General features: G+C 27.9%; 2 protein-coding genes and 1 non-coding gene across 15 annotated transcripts; 2 read left to right on the plus strand and 1 right to left on the minus strand.

Moving 5' to 3' along the window:
* Positions 1-70: 70 nt before the first annotated feature.
* On the minus strand, positions 71-6,742 carry Hip1 (Huntingtin interacting protein 1). 13 transcript variants are annotated; one of them, XM_035092742.1, is made up of 12 exons: positions 6,563-6,742; positions 6,070-6,172; positions 5,580-5,778; positions 5,158-5,221; positions 4,260-4,617; positions 3,844-4,180; positions 3,540-3,736; positions 3,259-3,397; positions 2,752-2,839; positions 2,580-2,668; positions 948-2,346; positions 71-726 (listed from the first exon to the last, which is right to left on the minus strand). In XM_035092742.1, the coding sequence occupies exons 3-12, from the start codon at positions 5,622-5,624 to the stop codon at positions 563-565; spliced, it is 2,880 nt and encodes a 959-aa protein (XP_034948633.1). In that variant the 5' UTR covers positions 5,625-5,778; positions 6,070-6,172; positions 6,563-6,742; the 3' UTR covers positions 71-562. The 13 variants fall into 13 exon arrangements, with proteins under 13 accessions (XP_034948633.1, XP_034948634.1, XP_034948629.1 ...); XM_035092743.1 differs by having other exon boundaries at positions 6,558-6,742; XM_035092738.1 differs by lacking the exon at positions 5,580-5,778 and having other exon boundaries at positions 6,597-6,742.
* Positions 6,743-8,212: 1,470 nt separating this feature from the next.
* Positions 8,213-23,660, plus strand: LOC118072780 (ETS translocation variant 1-like). The gene is made up of 10 exons (XM_035092888.1): positions 8,213-8,236; positions 13,129-13,240; positions 16,451-16,504; positions 17,821-17,880; positions 19,251-19,377; positions 20,102-20,235; positions 22,156-22,549; positions 22,636-22,768; positions 22,829-23,159; positions 23,248-23,660. Exons 1-10 carry the CDS (start codon positions 8,234-8,236, stop codon positions 23,658-23,660), a joined length of 1,761 nt encoding a protein of 586 aa, XP_034948779.1. The 5' UTR covers positions 8,213-8,233.
* TRNAK-UUU (transfer RNA lysine (anticodon UUU)) lies at positions 16,594-16,666 on the plus strand. The gene has a single exon. It is a non-coding gene; the product is annotated as a tRNA-Lys (tRNA).
* Positions 23,661-24,921: the final 1,261 nt, after the last annotated feature.

Raw genomic sequence — 24,921 nt, forward strand, 5'->3', positions numbered from 1 at the left:
AAGATGAATAAATACAGATTACAATTTTTTTATATTATTATAATAAGATATAATATATGTAAAAAAGTAAGATCAGAATGTAAACGTGTTAATATTCTTCGTTGATTTTTTTTTATTAGTTTTTTACGTTGTAAATATTTTTTAATGAAAATTACGAATTAGTCTTTACTGTTACTTTCGTTTCACATTGATTTGAATTTTAGTGAATATTCAAATAAATAAGCAATAATATGAATATTAAATAAGAATAAAAAAATATATGATTATTGACAATCATTATAAATACCATTTTGAAATTCAAGCAGCAATTTCATTAAATATTTTATTAACTTATCGTTCCATCAATAACCTTTTTATCTGTGTGGTTGTTTAAGACCTTCATGTTCCAGATTATTAATATCTTTTTACGTGTCTAGTGTTCATTCTGATCACTTTTTTTATCATTTTCAACGAATATTACATTCATTTTAATTCATTTACTGCTTAATTTTAATAATATTAATAATAACTAAAGTAATTAATTAATTAACTAATTAATAATAATAATAATGATAATAATAATTTATGGTTCATTTTCACCGGCCATTTGATAATGATGACGACGAAGTGCAGCCAGTCGTCGTCTTTCAGTCTCCAAAGCTTGCTCTAATTCAAGAACACGTACCTGCGCTTCCATCTCGAGCCTTTTAGCTTGATGGAGACTCAATCCAGACATATCTAAATCATCTGAAATACAAAATACACATTTTTTGTATTGTATTATCATTAAATTATAACAAAATTTAATTTAATTTTAAATAGCTTTGTTGTTTACAACTTTTCAAAATCCAATTTTAATTTATAAACAAAGTCTAAGAATTAATTTTTTAGGATTTGCTTATCTGATTTATCTAATAAGCCGATTTAATAAATAAGATTATTTGCAACTGAAAATAAAAATAAATTACCATTTTCTTCGACAAGCTGTCCACAACTTTTAGCAGTAGCAACTACACCAGCAGTTGCTTGCGTAACTTCTCTGGAAGTTTCTGAAAGACCTGCGAGATTAGGACTGTTTCTATCAGCTTTAACTCGACTTGCAACAACGAGTTGAGCGGTTGATGCTGCAATCCCTTGCGACGCAACTACAAGTTGCTCGAATTTTCCATCACCAGAAACAACTTTGTCAGCAGCTTCGAGCAAGAAATTAGCTCCCATTGCTATAGCTTTAGCAGCGGAAATCAAACCTTCAGACCATTGATGATTCCTTTTATAAAATTCAGTAGCTGATGCAGTTCCTTTTCCTTGAGCAACTATTTCTGTTTGTAGTAAACGTGATTTTTTAACCAATTTTCTGATACACTTCATTAATTCTGTACAAGAATCTAGAATTTTTCCATTCACTTCCAATTTCAATCCTGAATCACCAGCACGTGATTTATTCAACATTTCTTGAATTCTGCTAGCAGCTTCTTCAATAGCTTTGTCCATACTCTGGAGTTCATTTTCTACTAAGTCTCCAATAATATCCACATTTCCGCTGGCTTTAATTAGTGTATTAGCCATTGAAGAGATAGAATTAATTTGATTTTTTACGAGTGATATTTTATCAAGAGTTGATGGGGATTTTTCTTTAATACTACTTAACATTGTAGAAGCTTGAGAAGCTAATAATTTGCATTCGTCTGTCAGTTTATCTCCAAGTGATATGTCTGTTGAAGTGTTAGAAGTAGATTTAGCATGGATTAAATAAATAGATAAAGAAAAAGTTGCTCGTATTAAAGAGCGTATTAATAATTTTCCTTCTTTTGCATCAGTTTCGTAACTTTTGTAAGCCGTTTCTAAATCACTTAAAGACTGGATCAGTGGGTTTACTAGAGTTTCAAGATAATCTGGAGTGCAAGTAAGTGCTGAAATAGCAGGAATTTCAATTGCACTAGATGCATTTTGAATCATAGTTTCAGAAGAAGTAATACAATTAATAATCAATTCATAGTTCAATGCATCCAAATCTTTTTTTCCTTGGCTACGAATTCTTTCAATTTCTGATACTAACTGATTTATCCTTAAATCAAGTTCTTCTTTTTGTGCAAGAAGATCATGAAGATCACCTTCAGCAACAGCTTTCTCAGATGAAATGAAATCAATTTTTGCAATCAATGCTAAATTTTCAGTCTTTGCTTGATCATATTGTTTTCGAACGTCATCTAAATCAGATCGAGCCTGGGCTACTCTTTGAGCTTCTTGTTCTGCTGTTGCCTGACCTTGAAGAAGTTCTTCTAGACGTTGTTCTGCTTCTTGAGTACGTCTTTGTGCTTGTTCTTGGGCAATTTTTATTCCACCCAATTGTTTATCTACGTCTGCTTTCTGAATAAATACAAAAAATATACATTTATTGCTAAATATTATCTATAATGATTCGTGAATGTGTAAATAAATGTTTAGATTATGAATAAAAAATATATTTATATTTATAAGTAAATGAAGAGCAAAAAAAATTAATCTAGAAAATTCTCAATATTTTCATGTATTATCAGCTTATATTATCTTACTGATAAGTTGAATTAGTATTTGTAAGATGATAAGAGAAAATATTTTACCTTTCTTATTAGGCTTATATGCTCTTCACGTAATTTGGAGTAGACTTCTTTTAATTTTTGGAATTTTTCATCTAGTGATTTATTTTTTTCTGTAAACATTAAATTTATCAATACATCGTATTAATTTCAATGTGATTCAATGATAAAAATACTTGTTTTTTATATATTTTACCTTCAAGCTCATGGTGTTTCAAAACTATATCAGCATGTTGTTTACCTAAATCTTCACTAAGTTGTTTTTGATGCTCCAATTCATTACTCTGAAATATAATATAAATATTGTTATCGATTTATTACAATTAGTATGTACAGAATCCAGCTCTATTTATAAATTTCATAAATGCAAAAAAGAATCTGAATAAAACTGATATAGAAATATATGTACCAGAAGAATTTTTTTTTTAATTAAACTTCAGAAATATTAAAAACGATTTTTACTAAATGTTTGTCAATAGTTATTATCACCTAAGTAAAACAAATTACTCTGTTACATGATTTGATCTAAATAATGATTTCCGAGATTAAAATAATAAGTATTTTAATCAGTGGAATAAGTAATAATTACTGTCATTTTCTAGACTTCATTAATTTACTTCACAAACATTTCGATCATTTATACGGTGTGTAATCGCTATTTACTCTGTACATAAATGAATAAATTTTCAAGAAAAACCCGTACTTTAGACGTAACCAAGGATTCTAATTCTCTTATGTGATGTCTCATTTCTCCGACAATTCTTTGATGTTCTGAAAGTAAACGGTGCAACTCTTCTCTTTGTCTTCCATTCTCATGATGTAGATGATCGATCAAGCTATCTCTGCATAAAAAAAATTCCATTTTTTAAAATAAATTTTCGAGTTTTACAAAGCAAATTATCAAAAAATTAAAGACGAAAAATATAAATATCTTTATTTGAAGATTATATTGATAAGTTATCAAGACGAATTATCAACACTTACCTTTCAGCAAGTGCGTCTGGTGAAATAGAACCATTTCTAGCAGCATCTAAATGATCTCCAGGTACAGAACTTGTATCCGATGTGTCTATCAGGCTATCAACAGTTACATCATGTTCAATAGACTCTTCTTGGGGTAACAAAATTACTGGAGTTACATATGTTCGTAATTCTGATTGAATTAAAAAGTTGGGTGGATTCTACAGAAAAATAAGAGAAAGATTGAATTAAATTAATAAATCAAATTTTTATTTAGTTATTATTACCACATCGTGATTTATTAAATTTTTTACGAATTATGACTCACCTCAGGTAAAGCGGGGATTGTGATAAGATGTTTAAAGTATTGCATGTGTTTGATAGTATTATAAAAAGTTTTAAGATCTTGAAACTGTTTAGAAAAACGATCACGATGACCTTTCAAGGTATCTGCAGGGAGTGCACCATGTAATTTAAAAAGAATTTTCACACAATAATCGTAAAGCTGAGACGCATCTTGAATACAAGGAATCAATGGTGCTAAACGACATTGACCACATGGTGTCATTGAATTAGATTTTGAAAGATCAAGAGATCCAAATACTGCTCTTTGAAGATTTAAAATATCATCCATGTAATCAAACATCTCCACTGACATTTGAAAGCTGCAAAAATACATACATTATTTTTTAATATTATTCATCATATTCATTAATTCATTAAAAATAAGATTAATCAACTTACTAAATATTTATATCATTCTCGCCGATAGCCTCTAATTCCTCATTGGTAACTTGTAGATTACCTGGTAGACCAGGATTACGATTGTGAAATTCCAATTTAGTGATAAGTAAACGTATATACAAATGAATAAGTCTCCCATATCCTTCTCTCAGGTGTTGCCACATTTTTCCCATGTCTTCAAGCTTTCCTTTGTGTCTTTGAGAATCGGGTATGACTCTTGGATGACCTTCTCTGAGTACTTTATGCAAAACATGACAGAATTTCCAGGCAACAATGCGATTCTCTTGTAACGGTTGTCTAAGAATAAACATCCAAAAGATTGCTCCACTTTTCTCTTGATATGTACCAATAATAGCGCCTAAGTCAAGAGTTAAGGACATTTATGGAATAATATGACGTTAAGTGAAGGCTATGTGTTACAAACATATGAAATGATTCATTCCCACGGTTATAATGAGTTCACAGTATGTTGCAAAATCTTATTGTAGAAATTCGTTTATCATTAATTTCCTAGTTTTTTATTTCTGTTTATGCATCAGGTCATTTTATATAATTAATTCAATGAATTTATCAGAAAGTACATAGTTTAATAAATAGAAATAAATTTTTTTGGTTTATTTTATTAAATAATCTTTAAAAAGATTACGTTTTAGAACTGTTTTAGATTAAGTATGAATGAGAATTTTTGATATAATCTTTTCATATATTAATGAGCACACAGATAAGAAAATGACAGGGAAGTGACGTAAAAATGTGTCTAACTATTTAAGTCTTTATTAATGTTGTAAGAATTTAATTCAAATCAATATTTATTATTTGTAAAATTCATGCAGATAATTTTCTCTAGTGTTTCATGTCAATTTTCAATTTAAAAAAATAGACTATTTTCAAAGGATACTTCGAACATGTTTCTCTTTTACTGGAGTTTCTGTTGGGTTTACAGCTTTACTTATACTTATACTCTGTGAACAAATTAAAAATTCATTTAGTTCAGTATACTATTAATTGGTAATTAATATTAATTCAATTGTTCACACAATAACTTTTTTTTTATAATTAAAGTAAATTAGATTAATAATTATCATTATAGTTTTACTATTCTAGAAATTTTAGATGAAACCTGTTAATTTTTTTTGAGATTTTTCAATTCATTCATTGATAATATTAATTTTTAAATACCAATTAAAAAGTTATTTGATTATTTTTACCAAAATGTAATGAATAAAAATGATATTTTTATTGATTCGAAAATGAAATAAGAAGTTAAATATTTAAATTTTAAAAGATGATTTAAAAAATCAAAAACAAAATATTTCTCACCTGATGTTGGAGTTGTTTAGTAGAAACTGGAGATATTGGTGACATTGTTAATATTTTTTGTGAAGAAAATACTCAAGAGTTTATCAAGTAAATCAGACAAGCAGAGTGATCATTTATTATTTTAAACGTCAAATCAATTTAATAAAATTGATGTGCCCGTTAGTCTGATGAAGCTTTTTTAGGCCTGATGATTGTTAATCTGGCAATACATTTTTGATTTTACTCCGAAATGTATTAGCGTGAATTGTGTTATTATTTCATGCAATATTTCTACTAATAAAAAAGTTTAAAGAATATATTCACATAAAAGATTTGCTTGGACTTATTTGATTGCATGCGAGATTGTTTTAATAGCTTGCATTTGAGTTGAATGAGTACAGTGATTCATACAAATCGCCGTAGGATATTTTTTCTAAGCATAAAACTCACACATGCAAGACATTGGAGTTTATTTCTGGAATTCAAAGAATAGCCTTGTCAACAAGCTCACCTGAAACTTCTCAAAGTGTTCGCGTTCAAGATCCAAACTCGTTTTCCTTTGTTGTAGTACCCTAGGAAGCGATAATGAAGCCATTTCCGTTCAAAAAAAATCACTGGAATAATGATTAAATAATATAAGAAATATTCAATTATTACACACTCTTCATTATAACTCATCAAAAATATTCCATGATAAACATTAAGCAGTAATGATTCGCGTTTATATTACTATATATTGTATTAAAAACACTTTAATTATCGTTTTTAAAGGTTAAAGTGAATAATCTAGTTACGAGTTGGAGATTGATGCACTTAGAATGAATAAGATTCCAAAATATTTCAAACGTGGATTGGAGAATGAATGCGATTCATACACATATGCGTGGATTGAACGTAAATTGGTAAGTTAAAAGGAACAAGACGAAAGCGAAGCCTCGAAAAGCGTGTAAACTACCACCATAGAGATCATTCACTACTTCACTGGTTAAATGTGTGTACCATACATGGACGTAGACTCAGCTATCGTTTCGCAAATACCATCTCATACTCTCGCTGTCACCGGAATTGACCAGTTCCGTTGAATCACACTTTATAAAGATAATAATTACTACCCGGATGGCTCGGTACCGATGTCAAGATCCACGTATTATATTTTAAAATGATAATAGAGTAGTGAATATACACTGTACCCACACAAGTTGATTGTTAAAAAATGAATGAAACGAATTTTGTTGTTGATTAAATTTATTATCTACTGGTGGTAAAAAAAGTAAATTGGCGCGGAATTTAAATATTTTGTTTTTTTCAAATACAATTAAAAAAATTACTCTTTAAAGGTTATTTTGGTATGAAGACTTACTTAAATTGAAAAATTAATATTTATTGTCATTACAGCAATTACAAAAAAAATAAAATTTTAATTAATAATGAATCTTTGTTAGAAATCAATTTTTGATATAAATATTAATGCTCATAAATGATGTTTAAATTTTTTTATTCTAATGATTATGAAGTTTTTAATTGGAACAATTTTGTTGGAGCAGTAATTTTTTTAACCGAATAAAATAATTTGAATTTTGCGCCAATTGTTTTGCGTATGTATTTTTTACAAAATTTTTCATTGGTAAAAGGGTTGTTATCAACAGTAGAAGTCAATTTTCTACCGATAAATTATCGGCTATAATACGACATAATGTCGATAAAAAGAAAGCAGGACCAAAAAACAATGGTTTTGAAAATGAAAATATTTTGTTCCTTGACCTATGTTTAAATAATTGATATTTTTTATAATACTTTTAAAATCACATGAGATACTTTTTTGCACTTTCCTTCAATATGATATACCCAACGTTTTTGAAAAATTACCGATTGAGAATAAAATTCAGATAATTTCCCATTAATTTATATAAATTATAAAACTATTTCAATTTATTTATTAACAAATATTAATTAAAAAATATTCAAGGATTTTTTTCCTAAAATATTAAGTAAACTGATGTCGAAAAATAAATAAGTATCTTTTTTGTGAGAAAAAAAAATTTTAAAAGCCAAGGGGAATTAAAAAAAAAAATTTCGTTCTTTACACACTTTCTCGAAGCTTCATACACAAACCGAGATTACAAGGCTCACAGACATTCTAAGTTTATATTTGTAACTAGACAAATATTCCACGGCGATGATATAAAAGCAAATAGTTGCTGAGTACCAAGGATAAACCAATGAAAATTCAGACCACGCCCTCCGTTTTAAGGGTAGTAACACCCCTAGTAGAAATACGTATATATAAAGACACATGAAAAGCTCCAAGAGGTGTTTCGAAACGTTATAAAGGGGGCGGTTCAATGCCATACCCAAGTCGAAAAGCCACCTTCGAACTTTTCCCGGCTTGCCAAGGATAACTCTTATTCTTTTCGTCCTCGTAAGAGATCAAATCACTCGCGTCACAGTTGTGCTGTTGATAAGTCTAATCGTTGGAGAAAATTTTTTTTAAATAGTGGAATTATTTTTATTATTATTTCATGTGTTTGATAGTCTTTATGTGATATTTATTAAAAGTGATTAATTATTTATATTGTAAATTACACCAAAAAAAGCGGGAAAAGTTTCAAAGTCGAGAAGAAATGATGATGAGTTTGTCTGACCAAGAGGTACCTATTACTACTGATTTAAATAGAATGGTAATTTTTTTGCAATTCATTTATTTACTAAATAATATTAACATTAATAATAAATTTATTACAAAAGTTCCCATAATTTCTAACAATTGCATTCTCTAAATAATAGTAATAATTTTTTGCTTGAATTTAAAGTCAGGTTAATTAGATGATGAACCCCTTTCCTACATTTCTTTATAACGTAAAAAAATATTTATACATTTGTTCAAGGATATATTTGCATAGATTCTTAACAACTATACTTAAAAATTACTTTAATTATTGGTTTTATAAATAATTAATTTAAATAAAAAAATACCATTTGCTATTAACATTTAAGAATTGACAGACAATATTTTTAGTACAATAAAACATTTTGTTAGTTAACATTTTATTTATTTAATTCAAATAAATCATTTACTGCAAATCTTGATTTTCAAAAGTGTTTTACTTCAATACACTGAAAGTGTTTAAATGTGTTTATGCATTTATAAGGAGTGTAAAAGGTGACTACAACATTAATTAAATGGATGATATCATGTTTAAACATTTTTAGTATATTAATATGGAATACTAAAATTTGAAGTAAATCGTCATTGAAATATTCATTTATTTTTTCTAATCCAATCAGATGTCCAACAAAAACGCAAAAAAAAAATCTAAATATGAAATTGCAAAGAAAAATATGAAATTTACTTATACAAGTTATTTTATAAAATAACGATTTTTTAAAAAATAAAAATTCAATGATAAATGAATTCAATAAATTAGAACCAATTTTTAAAATCTCTACAAATTGACCCATCATTCAAATGACAAAAGTCCTGAGAAATTTGAGTCCTAGCATATGTTTATAGTAGACCCAAGTACCAATTAAATATCACCATGGGACCAGTGTGGGAATAGAGCAATTTTTATCATCAACAAGCATAAATCAATTGCCTTACAATAGAAAATAAGTAAAATAGAGAGGGAGGGGCATTAGAAGAAAATAAAAAACAGGGTACAGAGATCAAAATCATGGATATCAGGAGTATACATACTTATTTAAAGTATAAAATGTATATCTACACATTCATATTATTTGTTTCTCAAGTGGGACAATATAGTAGGATGATTGGATAATAAAAAGAGACACAAAATATAAAGGGAAATAGTGTTAGAACACTCTTGACACCCTTCAAACGTATGTGGTCACGGTGATGCTACCAGGAGGGGTGACAATTACGTGTTTAGAGATTACAAAAGAGGTGGTAGGTCCTGTGGGACTAGTTGTCGCGTGTCACAACTATAGAGGCACTCGATACCAACACTTAGGGGATTGTATTTTTGGATACTAATTTATTTGTTACTATTGTATTGAGTGTTCTATTTTCTATGTGCATGACAAGTGAGTTTGGTGTCAATTTAAAATTTGATGTTAGCATATGGAAGTATTTCTGGTGATGATTGAGATCATTATTCATGCTCCAATATTAATAAAAAAGACTAATTATCATGATAGATTACATTTTTGTAAAGTTGCCAGGTAGTTTTTAAATTAAATGATGAATGAAAAAATTTTATTTAATACAAGTAAATTATACTTAATTAAAATGACATTTTTAGTAGCTTGCATAACATGCTAACTATAAAAATGATATGTTAACTGTAAATTAGTTCTTTTTTTAATAAAATAAATAAAACAACTGTTAAAGAAATTATTTTAATATACAAATAAATTGTATTATAGTGAGAAAAAATATTTTTGGAGAATTCTGAAAATTGAAGTTATTTTTATATTTACTCATATAAAATTTAATTTATGATTTTATTTATTGCTTAAATATTATACTTAGTTTCATAGAATAAAGGAAATACTAAGAGCAATATGAAGTAAAAATTATTCCTAAAAATGATTACATAGAGAAGAAGGTAGAATTATGGATCACTTTTTGTTTTTCTTCAATTAAATTTTATTCTGTTAAATTATTATCAATTGTCACTTTTCGAAGTTTCTGTTTATTCCCAAGAAGTTATCTTCAATATATTTGTGGATTAGCTAATGGAAAATGCACCATAATAAACGCTCGGAAAATAAACGAATCGACCATATTAAAGACTGGACCATAATCCTATCTTCTCTACCTACATGTAGAATAAATGTTCACTTAATGTTTAGTATTCTATTTTATTTCTTTTTGATTGTAACTTTGAGAGTATGATTTTGTGATCTACAACACTATACCAGTATGAGCCAACCAGTGTTGAATCAGTGATAGGTCCATTGTACTTTCCTATTAGAGATTTTTTTTTATTTTGTTACATGATTGTTGTATTATGTATGTCTTTACTGGTTTTTTTATTTGTTGGGCCTTGTATAAAATTAAATAAATATTGTCATCAAATAATTATTTGCAACATTGTCTTATTTTTCATAACTTAAACTATTTACTAGTTTATTTCTGACTTAATGATTCAATGACGAAACCAATTACCCCGATTGATTCGTTACTTTTTCGTCAGAACAAGTACAGATAAGAAGTGAAAGAAAAGAAAAGAAATCTTTGTTTTGTTTCCTCATAGAACTGTCGTTGTCGTATATACCATATATTGTTTCTTTGCACCCTACTGCAAACATTAAGAGCATTCGAGGAGAAAATATATTAGGTATTGGAGACAATAGGATTCATGGTGAAAAAAAAATGCAACAAAAAACAACAAATTTAATCCAACTTTTATATAAAAAATTATTTTCAAACAACCGAATTTTATTTTAAAAAAAATCCTCAATTAGTCATCGAAAAAAATAAAATGAAAGCTGACTAAAAATATTTACTAAAATTAATTGGAATCATGTCAAATGTCATAAAGCATAAATAATGATGTATCATTAATACAAAGTATGTGAGAATGATCCTAATCATGATTTGCAGAAATAAAAAAAAAACCCACACTACTCACATCTGCACTATCAATAGTCATATTATTATTATTCTCCCCATAAAAATGCTGAATATCACTTAAAAGTCAACGAAGACTCAATAAAGCAGTCTAAAGAGCTAATGACTCGTGATGAAAAAGCACAAACATGGTCACGTGCCTGTCCACTCTTGAAATGGCTTTCCCAGGACTCATCTTCACGTAGGCTCTTTCTGCCACCCCTCTATTAATATTAACTGTCATTATCGCAATTGTTGTCGCTATGCAGGATAACATATCGTCTCATGTAGGTTAAAAAGTATATTGCAAATGGATTTATTGATGTTTACTGGTGTTATGCATGTGTTTCAATGATCTCACGAATTTTTTTTCATTGAGTTTGCTTGTGTGTCAGTGAAGGTTCCGCGTCTAAAGTCACGGTTACGGTTTTTGGATTTGGATAGTTGTAGTCGCGTGCGATGAAATTGATGCCTCGTGTGTCAAGGGGAACGCCCTGTCACTTGAAGCAAAGGGGAATTTATGCTACATATATATGTATGCAGGGGATGATGATAGAAAGTAGGGAAAAGACTGATCTATAGACTGGTAATTGTGCACTTCGCTTTGGTTTATAATAAAGTTATCTTCTTCAGCTTTTCAATGACGTTTGAGACTTTTCGTGGGTATACATGGATTATTAATAATTATTTTAATTTTTTTCCTACAAACGAATTAATAAATATTTATTATTTGCAGTGATTATAATAACACTAATTCAAACAGTGATGGTTTTATAATTACTTATCAGTAAATATACACTGTTTTGCAGTAATTTTTACTGATTCATTTTTGAAGAGTTTAATTATTTTTTAATTTCGAAAAATGAGTCTTATCTCAGATTATTTAGATGCTATTTAGTTTGTCTATACTATCAACCTTTTATTAGATCAAATTCAGTGAAAATTCAATCGAGTGTTCATTAAATAATAACGCATCGAATAAAATTAGTCCAAAATTGATATTTTCATTTTTTCTAAAGATGTGTGAAACAAAAAAAAATTTATAAAGGTACACACACACACACACACACACAGCTTTCTAACAATCATAGAATTAGAGTTTAAGAACTTCAATACGTAAAGATATGTAGAAAATTTTCTATTCAAAAAATAGGACTCTTTACTTTGAACAAGAAGTTTAAAAAGCTTTAAACTCAGAAGAAAATTTTTTTTTTATGTCTTTAATGATTATCACTGGCAGCAAAAAGTGTCTGATAAAAGTCTAATAATTTTTTTTTTTTTAAATTAATTTAACGATCAACTAAAAAAAGCTGTAAGAAAGGGAATGAGAATATTTAAGGTATTTTAGCAGTAGAAATTTGTCTGGGTTGAGATTATTAATGATGGATGTATAATTAAAATAGCGGATATTAACGTCTGCAGATTAGTCGCAGGAAGTTAATATAGAGGCTATTAGTACTCATTTTCAATAATTTTTTATTGTTATCAAGCAAAAAAATGATGAAGAAAAAAAAATTTTATTTAATAAATGAAACAAACATTGAGTAAACTACAATTAATTTTGAATAAAATGATGTTAAAATGATGAAAAATTTGATAAAGTAATAAAGTGAAAAGCATGAAAATATAACGCAATATATAGAGTGATGGCATATAGGACCATTTGCGTGCTAATAACTCATAATCTATAGAACCGGTAACTGGGTTTACCACAAGATTGCTTCTTAAGGAGGAAACCTACCAATCGTTCGCCGGATGTCTTTCCCTCTCATCTTCCTTCTTCTCTTTCATGCCTAACATTTATCCATCATATCTCTCTGAATGTGTTTCTATCTTCCCGAAGATTTACTCAATTGACTTACCTTAATTTAAATATGTGTTTATTCATTGATTCAACTACACGAAATCTTATAACATTTAATCAAATGCCTTTTTTTCATTTCAGACATTCAATTTATACCTAAAAATATTTTTTAAAGTAATTCTTTTTTACAGAATAATAATGGATATTCTAAATTACCTGAATCAATCGATGGAATTTTAAATGGCAATTACTGCAATTCATACTCTGGTAGTGAAATATCATCAATTGAAAAAAACCATCACAGTAAGTCATTATTTGATTCAAAACTATTTTCACATTTTCTTCTTTTCTAATAGCTTTTCCGTCATTTAAAATAATATTACCTTATGTAATAATGTAGAAAAAAATATCTGCGAATGGATAAAAAAAAGTCTGAATGTAATAGTCTGACTGAAATTAAATAACTTTATTTGAAATTTGTTCCTGTTTAGACAGTTTCTCAAATGTTAACTTTTTATTTTAAAGTTAATAAAATAAAAAATAAATTTTCATAGAAATAATCTAATAATTTCTTAAAATTTAATCAAACATTATAATTAAATTTTTTAAACTCAACATTTATAAATATTTTTTATTCATGATTTTATTAAGCATTCATATGTCAAATGTCACAAAGTCAATTTTGAAAAAACAAAAAATAAACTTATCTTAATTTCACCAGTGCTAATAATGTTTCTTATTATTTTCTCTTTCAAGTAATGTGCAGTAGAATGATTAATCTACCATGATTAATTTTAATACAATAAAATCTATGTATTTTAACACACAAAATTTAAATAATAAAATTATTCATACTACAAAAAAATATTTTTGCACATTTTTTGTTATATATTTTATGGATTGAGTTTTTAAATCATCATATAATTAAATACAACTTCATTATTAGCAAGAGTTAGTACCAAGTTGAAATAAAAAGAAGAAGCTTTAGAAATACTGATCAATAAGTTTAAGATACAGAAATTGAGCAAATGTTCTTGAAGTTATCTTTGATGTCATAAAAGAAAATATAACAATTTGCAATCTCTTTTGCTACACTACCACCATATTGACGTTGAAATATTCTCTTGAAACACACATATATTCTTGAGCTCTTTCATTTTACTAACACTATGTTGTTACAACTTTGTATATGAAACATATACAATCTTAACACAAAATGAATCTGTCGTTCGTACATGGAACCGCATGATTCCTTGATGATGAGCACGAGTTCAGTAAAACCATCCTCCCCTTGAAGGAAAGCTGTCACTTACAGACCAAATACGAATGATAGATATTACAGATTTATTTTAGCACTCAAATATTTTTTGACCTGAAGTTTACTCATTTTCAGCCAAAAGTAATTAATATCAACCGAAGTAAAATGATCATTTTATTAAATTAAAAATAATCTTCATGATCAAATAATTCTAATAAGTTATTCAAAATATTCGATAATTAAAATGAGAAGAGAAAGGTTGAATAAATATTATTTTGCTATAGCTACAAACAACAATCCATTTCATTTCTCCAAAATGTCCAAAATGTTAATGAATCTAAATTGTATGAACAATATTTATTGTCAACTTGATAGTAATTTGGTGACAATGCAGTGCGATGATGAGACATTTTAGAATTCCTATATCGCATAATCATTGAGAAGAAATATTACTATGCAGTGGAAATTCCTAGCTTTAACATTTGAAAATTACCAACATGGGTTTATCAGGAAATATATTGAAGGGGCAAGTGTACAAAGGATTCAACTTGCAAGCTTGAACATCTATTTCAAAATTTTATGTTTTGACTATAAGTGGTATCAAATCTTGTGCGATTTTATTTCATAAGTTGTGTCATTATGCAACACTCCTTTAAAGAACATGAATAGAATAATAGTAACTTTCTTTAATAACTAAAAGTTTGCTGTTGAGTGAAAATCACTCTTTCGTGTAGTGTAACCATGGTACATCACACAAAAATAGCTAAACTTATCCTGCAAAATGGAGATTTTTACAAGGTCATACAACAAATTATATTCTTTTTTAAGGTACATTTCATTTTGTCCTTCTCTTCATGTAGATACATGATTAATCGTAATAAATTGTATAAAAAATTTGCAAAACATTCTTTTCTTAAAAAAAGAAGTCAATAAAGTACAAATTATTGGTGATAAAGACTCCCTTGTGAGATCCCTACAAATTTTCGCAATCCCTAAAATCGACTTGAGTAAAAATTGAAAAGAAAATTGATAAAAGAGTTTCGAAAGTAAATAAGAAATCAGATAAATAAGAGAAATAATTGATAAATTAACCCATAGAATAGGCTTTAAAAAAACGATATGTTGGAAAAATTAATTGAAGTCTTATGTTGAGACGGTATTTTTCAAACCCACAGTAGCTGCAATATGAATTAATAGTATAGAAAAGGTAAAGAAACGCGAGAAGCATCAGTCGCAAGTTTGCAAACCCCTCAATCCATAATTCAATCACTGCCTATAATGCCGCAATTTCTTCACAGTAATCATATTTCCTCACACTACTTTCATTCCCAAGTCGAGTTTTTATTCTTGAGAAAAAATATATTCAAATTTACACACAGATAGAGAAAGAGAGTGAGAGAAAGATGGGGAAAAACATTTAAATAAAATTTTTAAATAAATTATTGAATCATAAAAAAGCTGTTGTCCTGAGAATAAAATTATTTATTTCGAATAATAAAAAATTTTAATCTATTTATTACAAATACAATAAACTTTAGATCCAGTAAATTGCATTTCTATATATCCACAAAAAAAAACCCCATCAAAAAAGTGCAGGAATTGAAGCGAATGGTCATTATCCTGAGGCAATGAGCTGTAATATTTTATTATCTGTTAATGTAATTCAGACTGGATTTCTAGACATGAAGATAATGATATTATCGATGAGTGGACACTCATAGCAAATTATAGAAATCCATTCAACACTTTTTATATATTTCATTCGTTAACATGATACTCTTTTATATTGATTATACAAAAATGTAACTTTAACACTTTAATGGTTTGATAAAAATAGAATTCTTCTATCTATTTTACATCCTCTTATGAATAGCTAACATAAAATAACTTGAATTTTTAAATTCTTATAAATGCCAATCGTTTGTGAATCATTTATAAATTTTTATGATACTTTTATGTATAACTGCTCATTTGATAAGGAATCAATTGTTAATTAAGACGTTTTATTGAGACAACATTTTATTCGTTAGCAATGCTTATCTGTGATGCAGTTATCGATCGAGTTTCATAATGAGTGCGACAAAGATAGAATTATCGATTCATTAAACACTAATGACATTTCATGATAATTATATTACGAAATAAATAAAAACATTCGTAACTAATAGATGATAGGACTAATTTCATACATTTTTTCTTTTATTATCAGTAATGATGTAAAAATGTCATTTTAATACAAAAATATTATGTTTCAGGTTCTAATTTGTACCAGAATAATGAATGTAGACAAGAGTCATGGCTTCAAGACGGTAAGTTAATAAATAATACCATTTTTATTATTTAAAATTGCGATAAAATCTGCTGGATTGAAATTAGACATATTGCGCAAAAATCGTAAGCTTGAGTAGCTCAGTCGGTAGAGCATCAGACTTTTAATCTGAGGGTCCAGGGTTCAAGTCCCTGTTCGAGCGACTGTTTTTTTGTTCAATAATTCAATTAATTGTTACTTATTTTATTTTAATGCTTTATCATTATTCAAATTATATATATCTACTCTTTTTTTCTAGCCTTTTACATACTCCCATCCTTATATATAGGATAAAAGTTATTAACTAGACTATTGTCAATTATAATTATGTTATAGTTCTTTTATACAAAAATCTCTTCGAAATATTTAAACAAATTTATCATAAAGTGACAGCAAGTACATCAGTATTAATTAGCAAAAGATTGTGTAAATGGTGAAAATAATGAATGTATATCATGGGACAAGGGATTTACAAGGGTTTATAAAAATTAAATTCACTCATTTATGATCATTTATTTCAGTATAGTTGAAATACAATATATTAAATCGATTAACGCATAAGCAGATATGATTTTAAGTAAAATTCCATCAATCAATCTGTTTTATAATTATTTACTTCAAGAGGTAATTTAACATAAATGTTTTACATTTTGTTTTAATTTTTTTTTCTTTCATTTTCTCTTGTTAATTATTAAATAGTTGAAAAAATTTATGTTTCAACAATTCTACACATGTTCAATGTTAAACTCTATAAACAAACTATCAATTTTAACACATCATAAAGTGTGTTAAAAATGACCACGAGGCTCTATAGTTTTTGTATAATAATTTAACATTGAAATCAGGCGTGTTATTATAAGAGACAAAAATTATTAACAAACATACAACCATACATATGCACACACAGAATCTTTTTAAAAATGACATCATTCAACTCTAAAGACTTTCAAGCAGGAAGATATGCCAAAATTTGGAAGTAGCAGAATTAAACCTATTACAATAACTTCCAAATAACTGGGTAGTTAATGAAAATTAATGAATTGACACATGAGTCGTTTGAAAATAATGTATTTCTTTAACTTAAAAAATATTGATTCATTACGAATTAGATTATTTTTAAGTATCCAATCCTGAAAATTATTTTTTATTATTATTTTCTTAATATTTATTTCATTTTAATATTTAAATAATTATACAGATGAATTGTTTTCTTACCTACTTGTTGATTAATCAAGTCTGTATATTAATTACGTATTTATTTGGAAGCTTCCAGGTCTATCTATCAAAATGATCCTAAATTTTTAATTCACATTGCAGGAAGCAGCTGCGAAACTGAAGAGAGTGAACAATATGTTCCAGAATTTCATAACATTTCTGGTAAAAAGTTACTATATTTCATTAATTACTTATACACTACCTTTTTTTGTTTTATTGTATTTTCATTTTCTGCTTTACATCTTCTTCATACAACAAACTAATTATTTATTCATTCAATCTACTGTACAAAGTTCAACAAATCATTAATTATTTTTATACACATTTTTGAAACATTTTATTTAAATAATTCAGTCTTATAAAACATCTATCAAAAAATCTTAGTTTCAAAGGTCTCGTAAATTTAACGACAATATACAGATTAGATGATGCCTAAGGCAGTTATTAAACTTATTGGATTTTTTATTTTTTCTTCAATAAAACCTTGACTGGATTATATTGTTGGAATAGGATTACAAGTGTTAGCACTTTATGGTTTTATTCTTTCAATTAGAATTTATAATTTTTTGTTTTTTACAATATCACATAATGAAACAAATAATTTCATTATATGTAAAACAAACAATAATAAATGAGAGCTTTGGATTTATCAGTATTATTGGCAGTGTAATGAACAGAAAATTATATTTGTTGAACGTCAAAATACATCTATTAAACGTTGAGCTATGTAAATCAATCATTTTATTACTTTCCCTTGATAAAATAAACTCCTGAGGGCATGTTTACATTTCGCCAGTATTTGTTTGCACTTTCGTGATTTCAAATTAATTAAATCAAACGACGCTGTATGTTGATCAATTGATCATGAAAATTGTTCATAATATTAACTTCATTTAATAATTATATAAATTAATCTTTTTTTTATTTGGATTTTTGGTCAAATAAAATTCTATTCAGTGATTATAAATAATTATAAATTATTATTATTAATGTTATTTGGTGTTTTTATCAGTCATTATTGTTATTATATGATGATTATTGAATTTTATGAACTGCAAAATTTTTTACTGACCGATAAAATATCTAAAAAATAATATAAAAAATTAAAGACTTCCCACGGGACATATCTTTGATTTATTATTCTATATATTGATCTGCATTTTAGTGCTATATTTCCTTATTCCCTCTTCAAACATAAGGCCATTACACACTCACGTGCTACTGCAATGATGCGTCTCAACTTCCGTTAGGACACGCGCCCTTATGTCAGCTCCTTTGTATAATCTCGATTTCGTCTTTTTATTCTTTTCTTTTCGACTCTCTCTCTACACCAATGCACCCGATGCGGTGAAATATTACTTTTTAAACATTAATGTCGTTCAAATTATCATTAAAATAAAATTTTTGTATTTATTATTTATAATTAATAAAAATATATTTTTAGTTGACTATTGCTTAATTGACTTTGAAAGAAAAAACAAGATCTTCCTAATTAACATAATTATTTAATCAATTTTCATTTAATTATTTAGATGGAGTCAAACAAGAGTCATTGATGAACTGCCGGAGAAGCGCTGATGATTATAATAATCGATTCAATGGACATCATGAATCCATTTTTTTGGATTTAAGCCCTAATACCAATAGTGCATGTTATGGGTAAGTAATACACTTTTATACTTTCTAGAAATAAATTAGTCAACATTTATTGTTGACAGTGCTAAGTATAGCGCTGATTCAAATAGTGATGGTTTTCTAACTGAAAATTATCAAACATTCACTGTTTCATAGTGACTTTCAAAGATTTCTCTCAGATTTATTTTTATAAAGTACTATTTTTATTTAATTGGTTTTTTTATTAAAAATCCCGCGAAATGCATCTGCAGATGCATGTGATAATTTTAGATCAATCTACAAAAATCCCATCTTCAATTGTAAATAATTTTCTTTTTAATTTAGAAAATGATCTGAATGTATTTTTTAATAAGCTATACTTCTAATTCAGTTCTTACTATGTAATATTTATTATCACATTTCAATGACAATAATTAAGCAATCTATAATATTTCAATTACTTTACATAGTGCAATGTCTGTCTAGTCTTTGTGATGGTAATAATTTGTTTCTATTTAAAAACAATTACGTTACTTAGTAGTCACAGAAATTTTATTTAAAATATTTCTCATTTAGTGCTTTAATAAACTATTACTTATTAAATATTAATTAATTAATAGATTATAAATAATAATAACAATGAATATAAAATAAATAATAACAGTGAATTTTTGTATGAAATCTAGTTGTAATTGAACTAATTCTTTTTTTTTAAATGATCGATAGCAATTTTTATTTGAAACTAATTTTGGTTTTTATCGTCATTTAGCACAAAATTAAGTCCCGGAAACAGCAATGTTACTGACTGCATTGCAGTCAAAGAAGAACCGACGGACCGAGGCTACATTGAACCGACGCCAATTGTAAATCTTCTACCTTCAGCATCTCAAGACAACTCAAATGGTAAATTCAATTTAGTTCAAACTATTTAGAACTTTTCAAAGGATCCCACTCCCTAAATAAAATTTCTACAGTTATTTCCCCATCAATAACTTGAAAATGATTTGTCACAATTCATCTCTCAACTCATGAAACCTAATGATATTGATAGTTCAGTAACAATAACAATGATGATGACTAAATTCTTGTACAGATTGTCATAGCACTCCCTTTTTATTTACAAATGAAATCCTAATAATTTTCTAATAAATGGATAAGCTAGCTATGCTCGTTTGTGTCCACACTAATGTCAAGTAGCTTTACTTTTATGCACCCTCTCGAGAATATCACTTTTGTTGCTGTGACAAATCTCCAAACAGAGGGGAGATGAGAGAGATAAGAATAATTGTACAACTGAGAAAAGTCAATGATCCACGTGCTATGCTCTCGACACAGAAATACTATACGATAATACGACGATATACCCTCTTGCAAATCCAGTCTACTCAATACATCCCACAAATCATTCTGAAGATTTGCAGGGAATTTCTTATGCTTTGTTTAACATCATGAATTACAATATAAACTGGAACCAAGCCTAACTATTTCATTAATAATGATTATTCGTTTTATTTTTCAATAATAATGATGTTGTTATTAATAATCTAATTGACAACAGCATTTTTTAGTTGATTCCAAACATCATTTCATAGCAACGCTTATGAACTTGATGATTTTATTACCTAGAATCCATTTATGATGATAAAAACTCAATGAATTTCAACCGTTACCCAACTATTAGAATCTTTTAATTTACTACAAGCATTGTTCTTAATTAATTCCATTATTATCTACATAATTTTAGGAGCTTTAATAAACGAGTTGTTTTGTAGTCACCTGGGGATTATGCGATTTCTCTCAACGTAATTCTCTCTTTCCATTAAGCCATTTCAATTATTCACTCGCAGTTTACGTTAATAATAGGGTATAGAGTACTTCCGAGATACGTTATCTACCTTATCGATATGCTAGGATCGATGATAAATCTCATGGGAAAACAATAAAAAAAATAAATAAACAATGACAACAACAAATTTAAAAAAGAAAAACCTAAAATCAATCTGAGTTCTTTCAATTTTTACTGAGTTGTGACTTGGATTTTCTCTATATTTTCTTCTTTCAGTTTTTTCTCTTTTCCTTCAACGTAGTCTAAGTCTGCATTCTATTGTACTTTTTCTACCCCTTCTTCACGTTCCACCCCCATTTGCATTACTCAAGCAACGCAAGCTTTGAATATCGAACAATTTCCGGGTATTGTTACAATTCTTGGCTTGCTACGACACGTGAGAGTAATATGTACAGTATTTCGATCATACAAGTCGATTTTTCCGATAAAAATGCTTTTCTTACATTTAGAGAAAAATTTTTACCTCTTTTAATAAATAATTATTTTTATCAATATTAGTTTAGCAGAAACATTCTACTTATTTGAATTACAAAATTTAAATTATACGAAAAAAATAATTTATTATGAAATTATAAATTAAATCAAAATTAATTATCATGTCTATTAATAAATAAATCAGCTAATCGGTTGGTCACTTGTCTATGATACATCAGATTAGTTCTCCAGCCTTTTTATACGTTTAAATGAAATACATTTGAGGTTTGGGGAGAAGGTCGAAAGGGTAAATGTGAGGTAGGGAGCCCAAATCCGTCAGTTAATTATTCAAAAGTTGTGTCAGAGCTATACAGGGAGAAAAACAACCCTTTTAATCTTTTCTCATGCGGGTGAGTTAGCAAATATTATTCGCGACAATAACTTTAATATCTTCTAATTATCATTATCTGTTAACAAATGATTTCTAAATCAAAATAAATAACTAAACAGTTTTATTTTTGAGAAAAATTATTTAATAAGAAATAAAATTTTTTCAGCAAGAGACTTAATTTATCAAAGACGACAACATTATACGAACATAATGGCTACGAGGGAGCACAGAGACTCCCCAATTCCAAGTAGACCCGCTAGTACATCATCTGTGACATCACAATGGCAAGGAGGACCATCATCAACCAGTCAAACTACTGCAGAGTCTAATTTTTCATTACGACAAGATAGTTGGGCATCATCTAGTACTGAAAATTACTCGAGACGTAGTTCAAGTCCTACACTTACTGAACTAGGAATCCAATCTGAAGTAAGAAATTTGGCCTGGGATCGTACAAATGTTGGTTATCAAAGAAAAAGTCCATCAACAGCATCCTGGAATGCTGACTATATTAAACGGCCATCATCTTCAACAGGAATTACGTCATGGAATGACGTTGCAGTTGGGTAAATTTTATTATATTCATAAAAAGAATGAGAAAGATGATTATAGAATTTTTATAATTTAATTTCGTGTGGTTTTTCTATTTTAGATATCAACAACAAAGAAGAGGTTCTTTACAGCTTTGGCAATTTTTGGTTGCACTTTTAGATGATCCTGCCAATGCTCCTTGTATCACTTGGACCGGCAGAGGAATGGAGTTCAAATTAATTGAACCTGAAGAGGTAAAAAATTTATTAATCAAATATATCGAGCTTGCTGAACTAATATAAAATTCACTATAGGTAGCAAGAAGATGGGGTGTCCAGAAAAATCGTCCAGCAATGAATTATGATAAGCTAAGTAGATCTCTCCGTTATTACTACGAAAAAGGGATAATGCAGAAAGTAGCTGGAGAACGATATGTCTACAAATTTGTTTGTGATCCTGAGGCGCTTTTCAACATGGCTTATGGCGTAGGTTCTTCAAATATATCAACAGAATCTCCCTCATCTATTGGTAGAAGTCATACTGTTAGTAAATCTACTTCAAATACTATCTCTGATACAACTCCCAAATCTTCGTCGGATGGTTATAGTGATGCTGTTCTTGCAATGTATCCGAACACAACTACAGGTGAGATGCCTTAGGGTACTATTTTTTCAATTGTTTATTAATAAAAACGTTTATCTTATAAATGATTTAATAAATTTTGTTATTTTAGTGTATGGAACATCCAGTTTACATCATCTCCATCAATACCTAGGATCAAATGAAGGCTTTAAAACTCCGCCAAGTCGTTACTCTCATCATACTCATCAATATAATAATCATATTCATCATCATTATTATCATCAATCTAATTCACCATATTCTGATGCATTTTTTAATTATGGTCGCTTTTCACATGATTTACCTCTTGATATTCGGACGCAAGACTCGATGAGAAATAGCTACGCTCATGAAGTGAGTTCAACGAGAGCAAAGGATTCAACAGTATCATTCGAATCTTCATCACAACGTTTACAATTGAGCACTACCACTAGTTCACCAAGTTCTAATATTTTAGAGACTACTACTAGTTCAAAAATTGAGCAAGCTTACAGCTGCTTAAGTGTTGACAGTTGTGTATGTTAAAATTAATATAAAAATATATATAATCTGAGATAATTTTATTGTAAATATATAGAATAAGTCGTTTTTAAATTATACTTGCTGATGAATTATAAAACTTTCAAAATTTATTTATAAATAATCATTACTTAATTTATTATTATTAAGAATTGATTGAAAAAAAAACTGTACTTGAAGTATCAGTCGGTTATTTCAAGAATAAAGAATTCCGTTTCAAAAAAAATCTTTTCCATTATTTATCACAGTATTGAAACTAAATTATCACTCCGATTAGTAATATTATCAAGGTTTTATAACAATTGACATCACCGATCGTTTAATAATTAATTTCGTAAAAATACGGCCTACAAAAGACAACTGAGAGTGTCACAGAAGATGTCCCTATAATGATTGTCCTTGTCCAATAATTTTAAGTTTTCGTATACTTACAATTTTTCGCTTTCATTCTTATACCAACTTCATAGCTATTGAAAGTTAAATTAGTTTGCTCCAAGCTGAAGTAACTTTTTGTTAACTTGTTATTATTTTATTCAATCAACATATGCAAATAATATTGAATGGCGATGAAGCAACTTTGTTCCACCATTCTTATACTATATGTTTCAGCCAATTATAACCATCCAAATATACCAAATATGATGACTCAAACCAGTCAATTTATTTATACAATCAACTAGAACTATTTTTTTTTATGATTTAAGTCAGATAGAATATTGAGAGAGCCCAAGATATTTGCGAAAATCTGCAGTATGCAAAAAAATATACATAACGTCTATGCTAATGATGATATAAAGTTTATCTAGGGCTCAATCAAAAGATCTAGACTAGAGGGAGAAAGTTAATGGATATCAATGGATCCACAATAGTGAGTTTTCTAATGCTCTATTTAAATTCATAATTGAAGCATAATTTATGCTATAATCAGAGTAAATTTCAATTTGATCTTATATTACGAGTGCGACAATTAATTTTCTAAATGATAGGTTGCATCAATACCTTTCCAATGTTGATGATTCTGCGATTCACCCTCATTCAAAATTTTAAGATTTTTCGCCGTCAAACCAAATCAAACTTTAAGTATAAATTTAGTATTCAATATTAACAACATTATTGTGGCTAATCAAAGACCTTCATACACACTTTATATCCTTTTAGATATTATAAATTTATATAATATAAATTCTACTAAAATCACGATTTATTATCTAAACAAAACCCTGTTATACCAACAGAGAAACGACCTTGGTTCATTTTCGTTTCTCCG

The sequence above is a fragment of the Chelonus insularis genome, unplaced genomic scaffold, assembly GCF_013357705.1.
Source record: "Chelonus insularis isolate UGA/USDA-ARS -01 unplaced genomic scaffold, ASM1335770v1 contig_94_pilon, whole genome shotgun sequence".
Classification (NCBI taxonomy): domain Eukaryota; kingdom Metazoa; phylum Arthropoda; class Insecta; order Hymenoptera; family Braconidae; genus Chelonus; species Chelonus insularis.